Source organism: Cavia porcellus, unplaced genomic scaffold (assembly GCF_034190915.1).
Source record: "Cavia porcellus strain 051 isolate PalLab524CR breed Dunkin Hartley unplaced genomic scaffold, mCavPor4.1 scaffold_24, whole genome shotgun sequence".
NCBI classification, from domain to species: domain Eukaryota; kingdom Metazoa; phylum Chordata; class Mammalia; order Rodentia; family Caviidae; genus Cavia; species Cavia porcellus.
Genome location: NW_026947507.1, coordinates 55210222 through 55230596, shown reverse-complemented (window position 1 = coordinate 55230596; position 20375 = coordinate 55210222). Strand labels below are relative to the sequence as shown.

The following is a 20375-nucleotide window of genomic DNA, read 5'->3' as shown; positions in this document are numbered from 1 at the left end:
CCTAAGCACTACAATTTATTACCCACTCAATCTTTTTAGGCAGGCTACAACTAAATCCCTTTAAATAATGCTATATGGTAATCAGCAAGCATTTACTTCACCTGACTGAATAAACTGAAGAAGACAGCACTACGAAAGTCGTGGAGAGAAAGTATGATGACCCAATTTTAACTTGAAAACATTTTAAAATTCATACAGCTAACACTGTCCGGGTAGGCAAACGCCGTTTTAAATGTTTTCACCAAAAAAGAAAAATACAAGAGATTAATGAACTAAGCACTCATTACAAAAAAACTTAAAGTTTCCAAAAGAGAAAAAAAAAGAAGAGCAAAAATTATGGAAGGAAAAATAAACATATCTGTGCTGTAGTGCACAGCTATAATGCCAGGCATCAGAGGCTGAAGCAGGAGGAACACACACTGAGGCCAGCCTGGGTTCCATGGTTCAAGGTTAGCATGGATTGTAGTAAGACCTGTCTCAAAAAAATCAAATCAAATCAAAAAGTAAAAATCTGGTTCTTTGGGGTCCAGGGATTTAGCTCAGCGGCCTCAGCGCTCATCTGGCAAGGTTTTGAGTTCGATCCCTGCTATCCAAAAAAAAGAAACGAAATTAGAGGTATATTAATCTTACTAGTTCTTTGAAAAGGCTAGTAAGATTAATATACCTGTAATATGCCCCACAGATGTGGAGAAAAGAGGAAAAGTACAAATAGAAAAAGGCACTAATCACTGATACTAAAAGTATTTAAATGTAAGGAGATACTAATAAAAGGTTTTTGCAAGTGAGTCTGAACATCTAAGTAAGCCGGGCATGTTGACACATGCCAGTAATCTCAGTGCTTGGGAGGGTGAGGTGGGAGGAACTACCATGAGTTCAAGTCCATCCTAAACTACATAATGAGACCCTGTCTCAAACACATACGCGCACACACACAGACACACGTATGTACCAAAAAAAAAAACCCCAAAAACCAAAAAAACAGGAAAATCTGGAAAAATCTGGAAAAAAATCCTACAATATGATTCTAATGAAAACCAGCTCATTAGATTTCAAAAATAAATGCATGTGAAACACAAATAGAACCCCAAGTTTAGTGCTCGATGGAGAGTTATGTAAGTTAAATTACCACTAGTTTATGAATATTAATAACCAAACTAGTATTGAAGATTCTACTGTTCAAATACAAATCAACAGCTGGCCAATAAAAACAGGACTCTGGCACTTCTAAAATACAGGAAACTGTCGTTCATTTAATTAGCTATCAAAGTGGATCTAAAGAGGAAATAACAAAAAAAACATGGAAATACGAAGAAAATATGTACTACTAAATACGAAAAATGTCAGAATCGTAGAAACAAAGGCCCTTTGCACTTTTTAAAGTTCCCTTGAGAAACTGTAAATGACACCCCATAAAACTGCAAGTAAACACAAACTACTGTGTGCAGTTTTGAAGTACTTAAATTCCCTAAACAGATCACCAGTGTACCTAATAATCTGCAAGAAAGCTTTTAAATGTCCTGGCTGAGATCACAAAGAATTGCGGACGCTGTACTTTAAAATGTTGCCATACTCATAATAAAGAGGATACAGGGCAAAGAAGGTGATTAAATTCGTAGGCTTAACTGAAATTATATACACAAAATCAAATGAAAAGCACGGGTTCCCAAAGACGCTGAGCACCCCTACGTCCGCAGGTTCTGGGAGGCCCAGAGCCGGGGTGCCACCTGACATCCAGGGATCTGGACCCCGCGGAAGCGGCCCGCCCCCTCACACCAGCTTCTCGCAGCGCTAGGTGGAGGCCTGAGCGACCCCACCGCAAGCGCCAAGGCCCAGAGGCCGCGGAGGCGCTGCTCTGCGGAGGGGACCGGGAGGAACAGAAGTTGTCGGCCCTGGGTGTTACTGTATGCTCTGGGGGAAAACCAGGAGGACTGGGATACGCTGGCTGGGCTGAGAACCCCGGCCCGGCGGCCGCCGCGTTACTTGTGGAAATTGTCGTCCGTCTCCTCCAGGCGCAGCAGCACCTCCTCCGCGCACTCCAGGGACGGCGCGCCCGTGATCCGCTCCTTTACGCTGCGGAACAGCTGCCGGAGCATGGCCTGCAGCCGCGCCTCGTCCTCGGGACACACGCGCGCCATCCTCGCCGGGAACCCTAAGTCCAGACACACAAGCTGCGCAGGGCGCCCCCTCACTGCGCACGCGCGCCGCCACCCTGCGTGGCCCAAGCGGAGCGTCGTTGCCTAGGAGACTGCGGCGCACGCCTGCAAGTGGGGCCTCAGCCACTTCAAGCTGCTCAAAAAAGCATGGTAGCTCCAATCAGAGAAATAAGGGTCCTCTTAGGCTTCGCCTTGGATTCTCGCCGCTGCCGACCTTCAGCATCAACAGAACTCAGACTGCCTCAAATAACGGTAACAGACCTACAGCGACGCTCAGACGGGAGGGTGGACGGTGGAACTCCGTCGCATCGCGTGACGTCAGCGCATCGTCGACAGTACCTTACGTCAGTGCATCAATATGGCCTTCTTAGCGGGAAGGCGAGACTCCTAAAGAAGGCTGGGGTGAACACAAGCACGCAAACCTGGGCATCGCGGGTGCGAGGAAAAGGGATGACTCGGTAGAGGATGGAGAATAAAATTGCACTGAAATAGTCTGAAAAGCCTTTCAGATACCAAACGTGCACTGGTGAATAATGAAGTAGAAGTTTCAGCTGAAGTATAAGCAGGGTTGAAATGCTGGATCCTCACACAGCTGGCACCTGTTCAGCTCCTTTACAGGAACCGCCAGGGGACGACTTCACCATCTCTCCGAAACGGAACCCAACAGTTACAGCACGGTACTGATAGAATTCTCGGCGCGGAGGGGAACCATCTGATAGGATTTTGGCGCGGCTGAAAAGATAAGTGTGAAATATAAGAGACCTTTACTTTAAGAACGTGGGGAGAGACCCCTGACCCTCCGGCGTCTGGCATTCTCTTCAGGGCCCGGCATTCTCTCCGCCAGACACGTGGTGTGGGGGCATACATGTAGCTTAGGTTTGGGGTGTTGCCTAAGGGGCATTAGTGATGCACAGGTAGCCCATTGGTATTCATTTCGCGCCACATGTTAATTCCTAGGGGCGGGAAAGATGACCTCAAGATAGAGCCCCTTGGTTCTGCCTCCAAGGCTTTACCGGCTACAGTGTCCCTTCTGGGGCAAAACCTTTCAGTACCACTAAGCCCATGCTGGAGGAACACCGCTGTTTAGGGCCCCTGAGAATCCATGCTTGGGTTTGAATCCAATGCATAAGTGGGAGAGAAAGGAGCTGAGAACACACTGGAAACGTTCTATGTCAGGCTGAGCATGGACAACAATGGCTTTGCAGTTTCATAGGGTCAAAAAGAAGTGAGGCTAGAGTGCTCCCCTGGCCATACCTGAAAGGGCTTTGTGAGGCAATCTAAGGCACTGGAATTTATCCTGCAAGTCATGAGACACAGCTGGATTCTGGGGACACCACCATGGAATATCAGGTATGATCACACTGCAAGAAACTGCACTGGGTGATGATAGTTCCTTATCTAGTGACCAGCCCAGGTGAATCTCTACACCATAATCCTGTCCAAGTTAGGAAGAGCCAGCCAAGTTACAGCCCATACAATACTCCCACACTGCTGCTGAGGAATGGGTCAGTACAAAAGTTAATTTGCCCCGTTGAGTTTAAACTCCTAGTCCTCCGGCCTCAGCCTTACAGAATGCTGAGATTACATGCTGTGACCCACCCCATCCACTTTGTGTTTTTACTCATCCTTTAATCCCTAAGCACTATCCTGCTCCCAAGTTCCTCATATGATTGACCAAAACCTTTGGTGAAAAAACAGTACATTGAAATTTTCCTCATTTTGTTTCCACTCTTTAAGAGATTGCTCCTGGAGTCTACCCCTATAAGCCACTGTGCATGAATCCAAAATGATAAGTATGTTATGGAGTTCCATGGGTCAGTTCAATGTCATTCTGTTTTCTTAAGAAAATAAACTTCTAGCCAAGCATGGTGGCACACACCTATAACCCTAGTATTTGGGAGGGAGAGGCAGAGGATCATTGCGAGTTTGAGACCATCCTAGGCTACAAAGTGAGTTGAAAGCCAGCCTGAAAATAAAAGCCAGGCACAGACTCTGTCTCAGAAAAAAAGAAAGAAAGAAAGAAGGAAGGAAGGAGAAAACAGGAAAAGAAAAAAGAGAAAATAAGCTTCTGATCATGGCACAGACTGGTATTTCTTATGTGTATTTAATGCATGGTGGACTTTGGCCAAGGTACTGTTTGCTCCAAACATAAAACGCCAAGTTGACAGAGTCAACGACCTATATGTGGTTTTTGTGTATTTGTCTTATCTTTAAAATACATAACTGTAAGCATGGCAGGATCTTGGGACTCATGAACTTGCAGTGAGCATTCATGTATTAAATGCAAAGACCTTGGATGTAAGAAAGTACTCAATAATTTTTGGATATTATTGGCATTGTTGCCCATTTCTACAACTTTGAAGTGTACATTTTCATAGAACTTGACCAGGTTCAACTTTTACAAATTAGTAAGACAGTGAACCATTTCAAATTTTTCAATTGTTAAAATTGTTTTTTCTTTTTAGATAATAAACTGAAGTGAAACTGGGGAGACATAATTACCATATCTGTAATTGAAGGCTTCTATATTTTGGAGATCCCATGTTTTATTTATTTTTTATTTTAAATTAAAAAAATCAAGCAAAAAACAAAATGACGAAACAATGGCAATATAGGATTTCAAAACAAGATTATAGGAATTTAACAGTTGTTGTTATATTGTGTATTGTTATCCTCAAAGTAATCTCTCAGGCTACCAGATACAGGCATGCAAGATTGATCAAAAAATAAAAGTTTCCTTTGAGCAGTTTCTCTCCCTTTTACTGTATCTATTGTAACTTTTGAATCTTATTTACTCTTTCAGTTTTTACACTAGTGTTTACACTCAGTGTTTACACATGTAAGTCTGATTTATTTCACTTATTCATACAGTTTCTAAATGTGTCCATTTACCTATAAAAGCCTCAAGTTTATTGTTCTTTATAGTTGAGTAGTATTACTTATGTAGTAAAAATATCACATCTTTTTTATCCATTCCACCATTGATGGGCAGTTGGGTTGTTTCCAAGATTTAGCTATTACAAATTGTGCTGCTATAATATATCGCTGTGGTGTGATGTTTTCATTTCTTCTGGGAAAATATCCAGAAGAGAATCACCTGTTTTAGAATAGATTCTGCCTCTTCCTAGAGAGATAATCTCACTTGATTAAAAAGTAAATAAAAATAAATAATGTTTAAAAAGAAAATCACAAATTTATTGATGGAAAAGTATTGCAAAAGCCTCATGTAGTGCTTGGTCATTTATCCAAAATGTCAGTGCTTGGCTCTGAAAGTCGTCTTCTATGTCTAGAAAAAGAACTTGAATTATTATTTTTCCATATTTATTGGGCTTGCTGACTAATGCTACCTAACTTGTTGGTCTAAACAACTTTTGGAATTAGTCTGTGATCTAACCCAGCTTTGAACATGATATAGCAAAATGACCCCTCAGCACTCTGAAAGCAAACCTGTCACACATTCACTGTCCTACTTATAGGCTTGTACCAAACTCAAGATTCTTTTTCCCTCTTCTGCAGAGTTCTTCTGTGCATTTAGTGTAATAAGCTTGCTTTTGAAGTCCTCATTTCAGTACAGTTTTTTAAATGCTTTATTATGTTCTGATTTGAGGGCATATTACTACCCTACTACCAGAAGACCTTGCATCTAAAAACTGTAGAGGAGCTATTCCAGTTCTTATTCCTGTGAACACACTGTGCAGGCCACCTCATTAATCCAAGTAATACTTGGTGATCAAGTAACAGGCATTTTCAAACTTAGTTCCAATATCAGGGTTCACATATACCTTCTGTTAGTTTAGGTTACAATCTGAGCTTCTGTTAAAAGCAAGAATAAAAAGAGTAGTTTAAGAAAGATAGGTGTTCATTGTTTAGATTGGTTTTAGTCTGTTTTGTATTATTTAATTTCAATATATATGAAGTTATATATGGATAGCTATTTTGAAGAGAACAACAAACATCATGGTAGCCATTGTTGATTTTCCTATTGTCTGGTTTTGAAGGCCTGTAACACTTTCATTCTTCTGTTATGATCAGTTTTATACTATTTTGTTTTGCTTGTATTCATTGTGTGTGAATATATGGACAACTATTTTGAAGAAAACAAGAGACATTATGGTAGTAACTGTTGATCTCCTGTTGTCTTGCTTTGAAATCCTGTGTCATTTGCAGTGTTCTGTTCGGATCTGCTTTGTTCTGTTTTGTTTTACCCTCTTTAAGATAAAAATTAAAAAGACAGGTGTCCAGAGATAATCAGCTCTGCATGGTGTCAGGGAAGCTTTGCATCAACAATATTTGTTAGCTTTGCACCCAGGGTGGCTCCTCCAGCTTGCACCATTACCTCTGTTTCTCAGCCATCCTAAAAGAGAAACAGGAGTTTCATACAACTTGACATAGCCTTCTGTTGGTGTCTCATAGTAACATGAACACAAGGTAGCTGTAGAAGAAACTACACGAGGAGCCTCTGGATAAATCAAAACAAGCTCTTCAGTGACAGTCAGCAGAGGGCAGGATGAATATTAGTGGAGAACTAGCTGTCTGCCACAAATCGCAACTTTTCAATTATACACATTATTTCTAGTTGGCTAGATCAGTCATGGTTCAGGTCAGAAAGTAAAAACTAATCTGGGTGTTAAGAAATACGAATACGGGGCTGGAGGTTTAGCTCAGCGGCATAAGCCCCTGCCTTGGAAGCAGGCAGTCGTGAGTTCGATCCCCGGTACCGATAAAAAGGGAAAAGACCAAAAAAAAAAAAAAAAAAAAAAAAGAAATACGAATACATGAGTTAATGAAGTTACTAGAAAGGCAAAAGAAGAAAATTATATCTAGCCTCTAGGAATTCTCCCAGGTCACTGAAAACTGACCCTTCAGTAGAAAAGCTACTTCTGTGCCACTGTGTGACAGTGACATTTAAAAATAAGGGACAGTGGGGGCTGGGGATTTAGCTCAGCAGCGTAAGTGCCTGCCTTGCAAGCAAGCAGGAATGATTTCGATACCTGGTATCGATAAAAAGAAAAAAGACAAAAAAAAAAAAAAAAAGAATAAGGGACAATAGCTGAATTCAGTGGCAGGAAGGTGGAGTCCAGGAACTTCTATGATCAGCACAAATCCCAGTCAAAGCCCACAGACCTACTTATAGAGACTAAAATATGTCCCCTATCTTCATAGAAATTGCTTCCAAACATAAGAAGATGCTAGAGACAAAAAAGTATGGCATCCTGCTGCAAGAAGTGTCACATTTCAACACCCATGTGTTCCATCATAAACATAATGAAGAAAACTCGTAGCATTTCTACTTCCCAAATTGGATGACTCTGTTTGATTTTCAGAATCACCTTCACACCCAGAGCACAAACTACAAAATAATCTGGAAGTGTTTCTGATAGGGCCACAGCCTTCACAAAGTCTGCATCTGGAGGTAAGAAAGTCAACCTACCATTTTTACTACTGTGGCAAACAGCAGCATGTAGTCTAGAAAATAAATCTTTTGTTCATGAATATAGCTTGAACTCAGTTTAAATTCTCAGAGCTGACTAACTTGCTGAGTTCTTGTTTGACTTGTTCACCTATCCTAGCCTGAGTACAAGTTTTCATCTTTAACATTAATCTCTTGTCTCACATACCTATAATTACCCATTTTTTAAAATTACTTGAAAATATGCTTTAAAAATAAATTATATGTGTATTATTCATATTTTTTATTTTATTCCACATATGATTTCATATCCATACACATATGTAGAACCAAGAAATGTTAAGGTTGTGGAATCTAGCCCTTTCAAATTTAAAAGTATCTTTTGTCAATAAAAAATACTTCTTTCAATAAATATATAAGTCTATGAGAAAAGAATAGTAAAATTTACATACAAGCAAAATTCAACTTATTACTACATAAGAATTTATAGTTTTATACTAGCAATAATAATGAGCTGCCACATATTTCTTTGCTTTTTTGCATAAAGTATTGAATTTGATGTTTTGATATATGCATGAACCTGTAAAATCACTTCATAATCAAGATAATGAAGTCACTTGTTACCCTCAAAAGCTTCCTGGAATTCTGTCATAACCCTTCACTTCCGTCCCTCCTCACTCTTTCTCTACCATCTGCAGCCACTCAACTACTTTATTACAGATTTGTTTGCATTTTTATAGATAAATACGATCATATAGTATGTATTAGCTTGACTTCCTGTTTAAAAGCACCATAAGGATCATGAAATTTGCTCATATTTTGTATGCATACTTATATTTCATTGCTTAGTAGTATTCTAGCATTTGAATATACCACAAATTGTTTATCTGTTTACTTGTTGATAGAAATTTGAGGTTGTGCATACTTCTTGGCTATTAAAGTATTACATATTTCTAAGAAGATTTTCAGTATTCTAAACAATTTTTTAAATAAACACACGTAATTGATGTGTTCATATAGTGTGACTGAAAGCTCAAAACAAAGTAATTCTATAATAGGACAATTGATGCTCTACTTGACACTGGTCGTGAATTTCAAGATTCATTCATTCCCTGATTAGCCCAAGTGCTGGTGACCAATGAAGAGACAGGATTAAGGAACCTTTGAGTAGTTAATTCTCAAAAATATCTGATTATTTAGATATAGATATTAAAGACCAAAATTATACATTATAGTAGACAAATGAGACATCACGCAGGCAATGGGTTCACTGAAGCAGCAAAGACAGCAAAACTTATACTGCTGCCCTGAGTCACACACCATGGCAAGTTTCAGGGGACTATCCAACTGTGCTTCTCCTTTCCAAAACCATATTAGAAAGCTTCTCCTTTTGTCAACCCCAAAATTGCAGATATATGCAGTGAGCAAGCCTGAGCCAATCAGCTGCTGTCATGTAGAACTGGTTAATAACCTGGTATGGTAACTTGGTATTGTGGTAATGTAACTGAAAATGCCTGCCATCTTCTCTGTTGACCACTCGGGATGATAGCTTATTACAGGAATTGTTTTAGAGATGGGGTTTCCCTACATTGCGCAGGCTTGATTCAGACTTCAGGACTCATGATCCTCCCACCTCAGCCTTGTGAGTAGCAGGGACTTCAGGCATATGCAGGGTGTTTGTTTAAATCACAAAAGCACAGACACATCAGTTGAATGGTGAAAAGTAAGTGAGCAGAACCATGGGAAAAAAATGGCATCACAGCTATGCTCATAAATCACCAAATATAGACATCTAATACACATAACCTCTAGCCTCCAGTTTTATAAAAGCTACCTGAACTCAAGATTACGCAAATTTAAGTAACTTTTTATTCCTACTTTTTTCCTAAACTAGTTTTATAACACCAATCCTAGGGAAAATTATTCTTTATATATAATTTTATTGAAATTCCATTGCTTACAATGTATACTTAAAAGCAAATAAATACAAGTAGCCATACAGTTATTGTTTTCATTGTGAATTTTTAATAAGACTGGTAATCCTTAAAGTTGCTTTCCTTTGGGATATTTTAAACTTAATCTCTAGTGATAAAAGAAGCAAATTATTTTACAAAATAATTCTCTAATTATTAAAAATTCAAATTAGCCATAAAACCCAATTATAAACAGAAAAAACTCAAATATATATGATGAAAATAGATGTGAAGGCCTTAATTTCAATCTCCAGGACCTGGGGGAAAATAACTGTCAACATTTCAAACCTTCAAAATTAGCCAAGTTTCAGAAGAAGAAAAAAATATACATATATACCTGTGGATAAATAACAGGCAGTGAAATAATTAGTCAACAGTGCTGCTAGAATAAAATCTTCCTGGAAAGGAAACTGACAAATACCAATAACATTCGAATCAGCAACTCCATTTCTTAGAATCTACTCAAGGGTCAAAGATGCAGCTGATGATTTATTATAAGGATGTTCATAGGTGCATTATTTGTAACATTACAACACTGGAAACTTTCTAAATATTTCACAACAGACTTATGCTATATTCTAATAATATGCTAATAATGCCAGCTACTCAAAATCTTAATGTGAATGATTATTTTTTTATTTGATTTTAAAAAGGGTAAAAGTAAACATAACAAAGCAAATCAGAAGAAAATGTGACAGATTTCAAAGCAAGACAACAGGAGATCTACAGTGGCTACTGTAATGTCTTTTGTTTTCTTCTAAATAGTTGTCTATATCTTCACCCACAATGAATTCTTACAAAACAAAATAGTATAAAACTGATCAGAATAGAGTAATGAAGGCATTAAAGGCTTTCAAAACCAGACAATAGGAAAATTAACAATGGCTCCATAATGTCTGTGGTTCTCTTCAATATAGCTTTGTGTATGTTGAAGTTAAACAAAACAAAACAGACTAAAACAACTCTGAACAATGAATAAAAGCATTACTGGATTTCACAGCATCAAGATACAGAATCAGCAGTGGATACCGTAATGTCTTTTTCTTCGAAGTAGCTGTTCATTTCATCACACATCAGATAATCAATTCTCATAAACTGTTTCGGAGAGGTTCTAGGCATGTAAAAGTCTCCACATGTGTACCTGTCCTTTCTGTATTAAAGGGAAAAATAAAACAAAACAAAGGAAAGTAAAACAGATAACTAGAAAAACAAGAAACAAAAAAGACAAATAACTAAAAATAGCAAAGAGCCCAAAATGATGATATAGGCCTTCAAAATAAGGTGGTAGGAACATAACTAAGATTGTTATTTTACATAGTGATCTTCAAGAATTCCTTAGATCCCCAGATATAAACATGCAAAATTGTTCTAATCCTATAAATGTTAACTGTGGTGTTGAACATTTTTTCATGTATTTATTTGCCATTTTTATTTCATCTGAGAACTGTGTATTCATTTCAGATGCCCATTTTTGAATTGGGTCTTTGAATTTTGAGGGTCTGATTTTTTAAAATTCTTTTTACATTCTAGACAGAAGTCCTTTGTCTGAGGGACAGTTGACTAAGATTTTTTTCAAAATTTATAGGTTTTCTTTTAACTCAGAGATTTCTTTTGACATGCAAAAACTTTTTAATAAGATGAGATCCCAGTTATTAATTCTGGGAAGTAGTTCCCATGCGATTTGATTCCTGTTCATGAATTCTCTACCTACCCCTATATCTTCAAGATTTTTACCTACTTTGTCTTCCAGAAGATTTAGTGTTTCTGTTTTAATATTTAGATCTTTGATCCATTTTGACTTTAGTTTAGTACATGGTGATCGGCATGGGTCTAGTTTTAATTTTCAGCATATGGAGAGCCAGTTTTTCCAGCACCATTTATTAAAGAGACTGTCGTTCTTCCAGTGAACATGTTTGGCCCCTTTATCAATGATAAGGTGACGGAGTATGTTTGTATTTGTAGTTGTATCTTCGAATCTATTCCATTGATCTTCAGGTCTATTTTTACTCCAGTACCATGCTGATTTTATTACAGTAGCTGTGTAATATAACTTCAAGTCAGGGCTTGTGATGCCTCTTGCCTTGCCTATGTTGCTCAGAACTGCCTTTGCTATTCTAGGTCTTTTCTGGTTCCAGATGAATTCTAGAAATTATTTCTTTAGATTTGTGAGCTATGCTAGTGGTTTTTCATTGGAATTGCATTAAATCTGTAAAACAATTTTGGGAGAATGGCCATTTTCACGATATTTATACTTCCTACCCATGAACAAGGAATGTCTTTCTATTTCCTGAGATCGTCTTCAATTTCTTTTTTAGTGTATTATAATTTTCCCTGAATAGATCTTTTACTTCTTTTGTTACATTGACTCCTAAGTATTTCATTGGGGGGGGGGGATGCTGTTGTGAAGGGAGTGGCTTCTCTTATTTCTCTCAATAAGTATGTTGTTTGTGTATAGGAATGCTATTGATTTTTGAGTGTTGACTTTTCATCCAGCTACACAATTGAATTTAGTTATTATATGTAGGAGTCTTTCAATGGAATTTTGGGGGTCTTCTATGTAGGTATCATGTCATCTGCAAATAATTATAATTTAAATTCTTCTTTTCCTATCCTTACTCCTTTTATTTCTCTCTTGTCTAATTGCTCTAGTATTTGCAGCACTATATTGAATAGGAGTGGTGATACTACACATCCTTTTATTATTCCTGATTTTACAGTAAAGGCTTTCAGTTTTTGCCCATTTAATATGATGCTGGCTGTTGGTTTGTCATAGATGGTGTTTATCAGATTGAAGTAAAGACCATCTATTCCAGTTTTCTGTAAGATTCTTACCATGGGTGTTGGATCTTATCAAAAGCTTTTTCTACATCTGTAGAAATGATCATGTGATTCTTATTTTTGGCTCTGTTGATATGGTGATTACATTTATTGATTTGTGTATGTTGAATCATCCTTGCATTTCTGGAATGAATCCCAGATAGTGTATAATCTTGATGATTTGCTGCGTTGTTTGCCAATATTTTATTAAGAATTTTTACATCTATTTTCATTAGGGAAATTGGCCTGTAGTTCTCTTTTTTGGTTGGGTCTTTCTCTGGTTTTGGTATTAGAGTAATACTTGTTTCCAGGAATGACTTAGGGAGAACTGCTTCTCTTTCAGTTTCATTGAAGAGTTTGAGGAATGTCAGCATTAAGTCTTCTTTGAATTTCTTTTAGAAATCTGCAGTGAATTCATCTAGATCTGGGCTTTTCTTTGTTATTAAGGTTTTAATTACATTTTCAGTTTCATTAATTGAAATTGGGTTATTCAGCACTTTTACAACTTCTTGATCCAGCTTTCAAAATCCTCATGTTTCTAGGAATCTGTCCATTTCTTCTGTGTTATCAAGCCTATGAGAGTAGAGGTTTTTGAAATAGATATTGATGATCTTCTGTATTTCCACAGGGTCTGTGGTGATTTCACCCTTTTCATTCCTTATTGCATAAATGAGTTTTTTCTTTCCTTTTTTAAATATGACTGGCTAGGGGCTTATCAATTTTATATATTCTTTCAAAAAACCAACTCTCTGATTCATTGATTCTTTGTATTGTTTTCTTAGTTTCTATTGCATTGATTTCTGCTCTTATCTTTATAATTTCCTACCTTTTTCTGGCTTTGGGCTTGACTTGCTCTTCTTTCTCCAGATGTTTGAGGTGTAGCATCAGGTTCTTTTTTTGTGTGTTTGTTGTGTTTTCTTAATATAGGGTTTCACCAGAATAAATTTTCCTCTAAGGACTGATTTCATTGCATCCTATAGGTTCCGGTAAGTTGTATTTGTATTTTCATTTGCTTGTAGATATTGTTTAATTTCTTTAGTTTCCTCTGTGACCCACTGATTGCTCAAGAGTGTATTATTCAATTTCCATATGTTTGAGGTTGCAGTTTCTTTTGTCATTAACTTCTAGTTTCATGGCACTATGACCCAATAACATGCATGGGATAATTTCATTTCTTTTGTATTTACTTAAGCATGTTCTGTGGGCTAGTATATGGTCTATTTTAGAGAATGTCCCATGTAATTCTGAAAAGAATGTCTATTCTGATGTTGGGTGGAACACTGTATACATCCACTAAGTCCATTGGTTCACAGGTGTGATTCAGTTCTGTTATTTCTTTGCTGATTTTCTGTCTGGTTGATCTGACTCTTGGTGTCAATGAGTTGTTAAGGTTTCCTGTCATAATTGTGTTATTGTTTATTTGATTTTTCATTTCTGTTAATATTTGTTTTGTATAGCTGGGTGCTCCCAAATTTGGTGCATATATATTTAATATTGTTACCTCTTCCTCTTAAAGTTTTTCCCTAACTAGTATGTAGTAACCTTGTTTATCTCTTTTGATCATTGTTGAAGTTCCCATTGTTTTCAAGCAAAATAGCTACCCCTGGGTTTTTTTTTTTGGGGGGGGGTGCCTATTTCATGAAGTATTTTTTTCCATCCTTTAACTTTTAGTCTTTGAGTTTCCTTTTGGATTAGATGGGTTTCTTGTATATAGCATATGGTTGAATGCTGTTTCTTGGTCCATTCTGCCAGTCTTTTTCTTTTAATTGGTGAATTGAGACCATTTACATTAATGATTATAACTGATATATATTGGTTTATTTTTGACATGTTATCTTTCTGCTGTTGGTTCTTTACCTTTGCACTCTGTTTAATTATTTACCTTGCTTAGTGGTTTTCTCCTATGGCTATCTAGAATGTCTGTCAGTATTCTGTAAAAATACTGCAGGTTTGGTGGTCATGAAGTTTTTCAGCTGCTCTTTATCATGGAAGTATCTTATTTTTCCATCCATTTTGAAGGACAGTTTTGCAGGGTACATTAATCTGGGTTGGAAGTCAGTTTCCTTTAGGATCTGAAATACTTCACTCCATGCTCTTCTTGATTTCATTGTATTGAGAAGCCTGCAGTGATTCTGACAGGCTTTCATTTATAGGTGATCTGTCTCTTCTAACAGCTTTTAATAGTCTGTTTTTTTTGTTGGATTTCTGGGATGTTGATTATTATATGTCTGGGTGTACTTTTATTTTGGTTAAGGCTATTTGGAGTTCTATTTGCTTCACTTATCTGTATCTTAGTTTCCATTCTCATGTTTGAGATATTTTCAGCTATTACTTCTGTAAATAGCCTCTTGATGTCATTTGTGTTGTCATCTTTTAGTTTATACCTATCAATCTTAGGTTGTTTTTCTTTGCATCATCTTGTAGCTGTTGAATTGTTATTGTCTAATTCTTTGTTATTTTTAAAAGATCTTTCCTTTCCTGTTCAGTAGCTGCAATCTTGTCTTTGAGCTCTGAAAGTCTGTCTTCACTTTCATTAAGGTGATTCTGCCAACTTTTGATGGAATCTTTGATTTCCTATATATCTTTTGAATCTGTTTTATGCATTGTTTTTTATATTGTTCATTCAAGGTTTCCATCTTTTTGCATTGTTCCTCTAATTTTTAAACTATATCTTCTTTACTTCTTAGATGTGTTCGGGATTTCTTTCATTACATTTATCATTTCTTCTTTTACCTGGGAGATTATTTCTGATTTCTTTTATAGCTTCCTGGAGTTGGTTCTTCATTTCAGTTGCTATCATTTCAGGAGATTCCGGTGTATGACATATTTTCTTCTATGTCCATGTCTCAGGCTTGCTTGGGATGGGCTGGAGGTTTGAGATTGCATTTTGCTCTTTCATTTTGTCATTTGCCTATACTCTCTTAGGGAAGCCAAAAGCAAGGTGTAATTTGTTTCTTGGGTTGAGAGTATCTATTTCTATTACAGGGAATTTCCCCAGTTGAATGGAGGTCCTTAAACAGACCTTACCAGGTGGCTTCCAGCCACTTGGGGTTGCTAGGTGGGGCCTTACCAGTCTCAGAGCAACATGACAAGGTTTCTTGTGGGACAGAAATCACTGTGCACCCTTTGGGCACATGAAGTGGAATGCAGGTGGCCACGGGCAACTCAGAGGTCACTGGGTGGGGCCGAGATAGGGTGCAGGGACCCTCCTTCAGTGTGTATCCTTCAGTGGTGTGGAATGCTGGACGGGACCCTAACAGTCCAGAGCAACATGGCAGAGCTTCCCTCTGGCTGGAAATTGCTGTGCACCCTTTCAACTCGCAAGATGGAATGCAGGCAGCTGAGGGCAACTCAGAGGTCGCTGGCCAGGGCAATGTGAATGTTTAATAGAGAAAATACATTTAAAGTGGGAAGGTTTGAATTTAAAATTGTGTATTTATTCTTCCAAATATATATTCCAAATATATGATATGTGTTATAAAAATATATATTATAAAATAAAGTATTTTTCAAATATATATTTATAAGATGCCCACAAAGTTAAATGCATGATGATGTACTAGGCGATACACACACACACAAACACATGCATACACATAGTGAAGGATGAATGTCTTTGCCCACCATTGTAACATTATTATATATACTGTTGAATCCTATAAATTCTTAGTATAGCACACTAAATCCCCATGCACTAATGGGTTATGTCCAAAGCTGACAGGTTGATAAATAATAGCATGATTGTATTAGATTGAGTTAATAAGAGAATACGCAACAAAAACAAAACATACCACTATGGTTGCCTCTCAGAAGAAATTAGAATTGGAGAGAGGGCAAGGGATTTGCTTCTTGCTATAGTCACTACCACACTATTTGATTTTTACTCATGCATATCCTGTTTATAAACAGTATGCCCCTTTTAGATTTGAGTAAACAAGGCCCACAAAGTAATATTCCTCTTTCCCATCCAAGGACAAAATTAATTTGGAGGTGGACACAGGGATCAGACAGCTGGAGAGGAGACATAGCTTTGTTAAAAGTTTGTTACTGAAGGATGAGACTTAGGTATGTGGCAGACAGTCCCATTGGTATCTCACAGTGATGTAGCATTCCCCTCCCACTGCTTCACAGATGTAAACAGCAGCTCATCCTTACAAAGGCAGCGGCAATCAAGAAAGGATTGCAAACCATCCACAGGCTGGATTTGAAAATCAAATAGAAACAGAGTTGAAGCAACAGTCACACTCTAGTACTCGACCACTTTGGAGCTCATCAAATGTAGTACTCAGCACCTTTTGTCCCAGTATTGGCCATTTGTTACTTGATGTGCAAGCTAGAACTTGTGGGTGCCAATTTTCATATGACCCAGTACTATTTTCAGCCAAGACTATGTGTTTGCTGTTTATCCTTTCTGGTCCTTTTGGGGTCTGGGAGAACCAACTAACAGCAAGTAGCAAGGCACCACTGAATTCTGGTCGTCTCTAGGAAGTCACTAGCTACTTGCAATTGAAGCATCTGTAAGTGGCATGCTGTGCACCAGGTGCCTAGCTCTATGCTAGGGCTAGTGCTGGGTACAGCAAGGCAGGACTGCTGTCACCAAAAGCTTGTGGTCTGCTTAGGTTGGCGTGAAACAGGGGGACCCACAGACACATTATCCAACAAGATGCTACCCATGATCTCAGATGACCCCTCCAATCTTAAGAACCCTTTGGAGGAATTTTCACTTTGATGTATGTCTTACTAAAAATAGATTGATTTTTCAATTAATCTTGGCATGTAATATTCATCCAAGTGTTAATAGTTTAAATTATTCATCTGGGCAATATTTACACATTTACTTCTTTCAAATCTATTTTCCCAGTAATTATTTTCATAAATAAATTTAAAATAGCCTCTATGTTTTGAAATATTTAGTAATTTTCATATTATTCATCATTTTCTCTCACTTCACAGATACTTTTCCTGTATGTTCTAAACAAAAGTATTAGATACTTCATTTTAAAAATAGCGAGGCACTAGAAATCATTTCCATTCAAAGAAGTAATCTATAAAATAGAATTTGGTGATGGGACTTTTCCTATGTAATCTTTATTCCCATGGGTTCCAGCATAACCTGATAATGCATACAGTATCCTAATAGACTACAAAATTATAGTAAAATATCAGAAGTACTGCTAGAAGTAAACACTGAGTGATGTTTAAAGCCTTATCATTTGAAGAAACTTATTTTGCTATTAAGCAAGGTCAGCTGTGCAATACACATTTGTTACAACTAGAAAAATCTTGTAAGAATCATTTTACAGGATGTTTTGACGTAAAAATCATTTGGCCTGTTAAATATAATAGTTTGAATACATGCATTTGTTACTACTCCGTCCAAAAATGCCACTAAAATTATAAAGAAATACAAAAAAAACCCCACAAAGACAAGGAGAACATGCATGTAGGCAGAAAACAAGCTATATTCACTGAGTCCAGAAGGTACTTCTCTTAATGAAAACTTGTGTTTTTCTAGAAAAATTATCCCCATGACAACACACATTCCACTGGTGAGTTATACACATTCTGAACCTGAATCACCTGAACGAAGCTCTTTATGATTGGCTGTCACTGCTCAAAACTAAGGCAATGATAGCATAGCATTTCTCAGAGAGATCTTTTGTGTTTTTTTTCTTTTGCCTCGTTGAAGGTTGAACCCAGCAACTTGTGCTTGTTAGGCAACCTTCAGCCATTAAACAACATTCCAACATCTCATTCACATTTCTTTTCATTTCATTTTGTTTTATTTTATTTTACATTTTTTCTTTTTTATCGGTACCAGGGATCGAACTCATGACCACACACTTGCAAGGCAGGTACTTATGCCGCTGAGCTAAATCCCCAGCCCTTTTTAATTTTATTTTTGAGACACTAATTTGCCCAGATATGTCTTACTAATTTGCCCAGAATCCCTTGAATTTTTGATCCTCCTGCATCAGCCTCAAAGTAGTTGAGACTGCAAGTATGCACTGCCATGCATTCATTATTCTATGTTCACTCACTGGATTGCCTTTTCCAAAGTGAGAAATTGGAAGCCTAGGATGGGTTTCTTAAGCTTGAGTCATTTGAAGGAAAACGATGCAACCCTAGACCATAATGTTAAATGAAATCAATCAGACACACAAGTTTAAAATATTTCATGGTTGCTCTCATATAAGCAACCCAAAGAATGGATCAATTAAAAAGCAAAAAATATATAGGTAATAGCAAATAGAGCAATTTAGCCAAAGGGCCTAAGAGATGGAGAGGAAAAGGGACATAAAAAAATAAAGATGTTTTATGTCTGTATGTCAGCTCTCCACAGTGAATATAATCATTATATACTGCAGACACGGACTCATAAAAATTTTAAAATATTAACCTTGAAGACATTTGCTGTTTTATTTTTAGAAGAACCAATGGGTGTTCTTGAAATTTTATTTCTGATTTACTTTGTTTATTCTATGGGTATGACCTTCATTGTTGGCTTGCTTTGTTACTTAATTCAATATTTTCTACACAAAATAGGGACTTGGAGTTTCATTTTATTGCAAATATTATAACTGAAGCTGCCAGACTTGACTCATGAATTTGAGAGGAAAATACTCACTAAAATGAATGGTATCAACAATAATCTTAATAACTGTAGAATAAATTGGGAAAACAATTTATTGTTGAAAGCCTCCTAGTTTCCAGGAGCAAGAACTTATTTGTACCTACAGTACCCAGGATTAACTGTAAAAGTGGAGAAATTAAGTATTTATGAAGTCAATTATAATATAAAGAGGTCTGAAACAGTACAGTACTTCCAGCCGCATTTGAAGGAGGATGATATGGAGGAGAAAAAGATTGGTTTTAGAATTCAACAGATCTATGGTTTGTATTTCAACAACAGCCCCCATTAGCTTCCTGGCATTAATGAATGTGTTTCAGTTTCTGTGAAGAGACGTTCACCTCCATGGAGGCCAGCTCCAGAACTCCTCAGGGCACCACAGTCCACTGCTGCTCACACCGCTCTAGAATACAGCACAGTGTCTGAGTATAACGGACACACACCCCATGCACTTGACATCATTCCCAATTACTTACACAACTGGCACACTGTAAGTGCTGCTGTAAAGAGTGGCTATGCTGGATCATCTGGGGAATGAAGAGAAAAATGGGTGTGAGAGTACAACTGGTCTTTTGGCTTTCTTAAACATATGTTTTCCAGCACAGACCTAATTTTTCTTTTCAGATACTTTCAACCTACAGTCAGGTCAGTAGCGGATGCACAGCCCTGGATTCAGAGCTAACAAATACCTGCTCACAGATCCAGTGCAGATGAAATGAGATGAGCTGCTGGAGGTAAAAAGCAGAGTGCCTAGCAGGGCTGACACTCAGCAACGGCTCCTTCCCGCTCTCCCTGCCTACTATGGGAACCATATTTGAAATTTACTCTTTTCACCATTGGCATTGACTGTGTTTCTACATGTGATTTTCATCGTGGCTGTTTTTCTTCGTGATAGCATTTCTCTCACCGTCCCCACACAACTTCTCTAATTCGTGGCCAAAGGCAAAGAATGATTAAGTAATAATACAGAGCTCTTACTGTGCTCACAAATCTGCTCGCTACTCATGGTTTCTTCAATGAGCACGAATTTCAGCATAAAATGGAATTCACGCCAGCCCTGGTCTTACCTTCCACATTGGTCCAGGCCACGTATCGCCTTCCTGGTCAGCAGTGGTGGTGGTTTGGAAGGGGACAAGGTCCCATCATACAGTGGTACAGTTTTTATTCTTGAATAATTCAGAACAATATAAAAATATACAGGCCGACAACACAGAGAGTAAGTTGAAATAATAAATTGAGACAATAGCCTACTCATTTATATCACATTTACTATTACTCCTCTAGCAATTTTACAAATACTTTGCAAGTTCCCGATAACATAAAATACCAATTTCTGTACAGCAAACATGAAAAACTATATTCATATTCATTCTTTATCATTCAATCTGTGT

General features: G+C 37.5%; 1 protein-coding gene and 1 long non-coding RNA gene across 9 annotated transcripts in view; one reads left to right on the top strand and one right to left on the bottom strand.

Moving 5' to 3' along the window:
• Tbc1d32 (TBC1 domain family member 32) overlaps window positions 1-2258 on the bottom strand; it is a 227335-nt gene extending 225077 nt beyond the window's left edge. For all 8 annotated transcript variants that reach the window (XR_010042767.1, XR_010042768.1, XM_063235087.1 and 5 more), the window contains exon 1: window positions 1981-2258. Coding sequence is in view for 6 of the 8 variants with exons in the window: in XM_063235087.1 (XP_063091157.1) it covers window positions 1981-2135 (155 nt within the window). In the remaining 2 variants the exon portion in view is untranslated. The remainder of the gene's footprint in view (window positions 1-1980) is intronic.
• Window positions 2259-3375: 1117 nt separating this feature from the next.
• LOC111754479 (uncharacterized) lies at window positions 3376-8897 on the top strand. Its single transcript, XR_010042769.1, has 2 exons — window positions 3376-3503; window positions 7317-8897. It is a non-coding gene; the product is annotated as an uncharacterized LOC111754479 (long non-coding RNA).
• Window positions 8898-20375: the final 11478 nt, after the last annotated feature.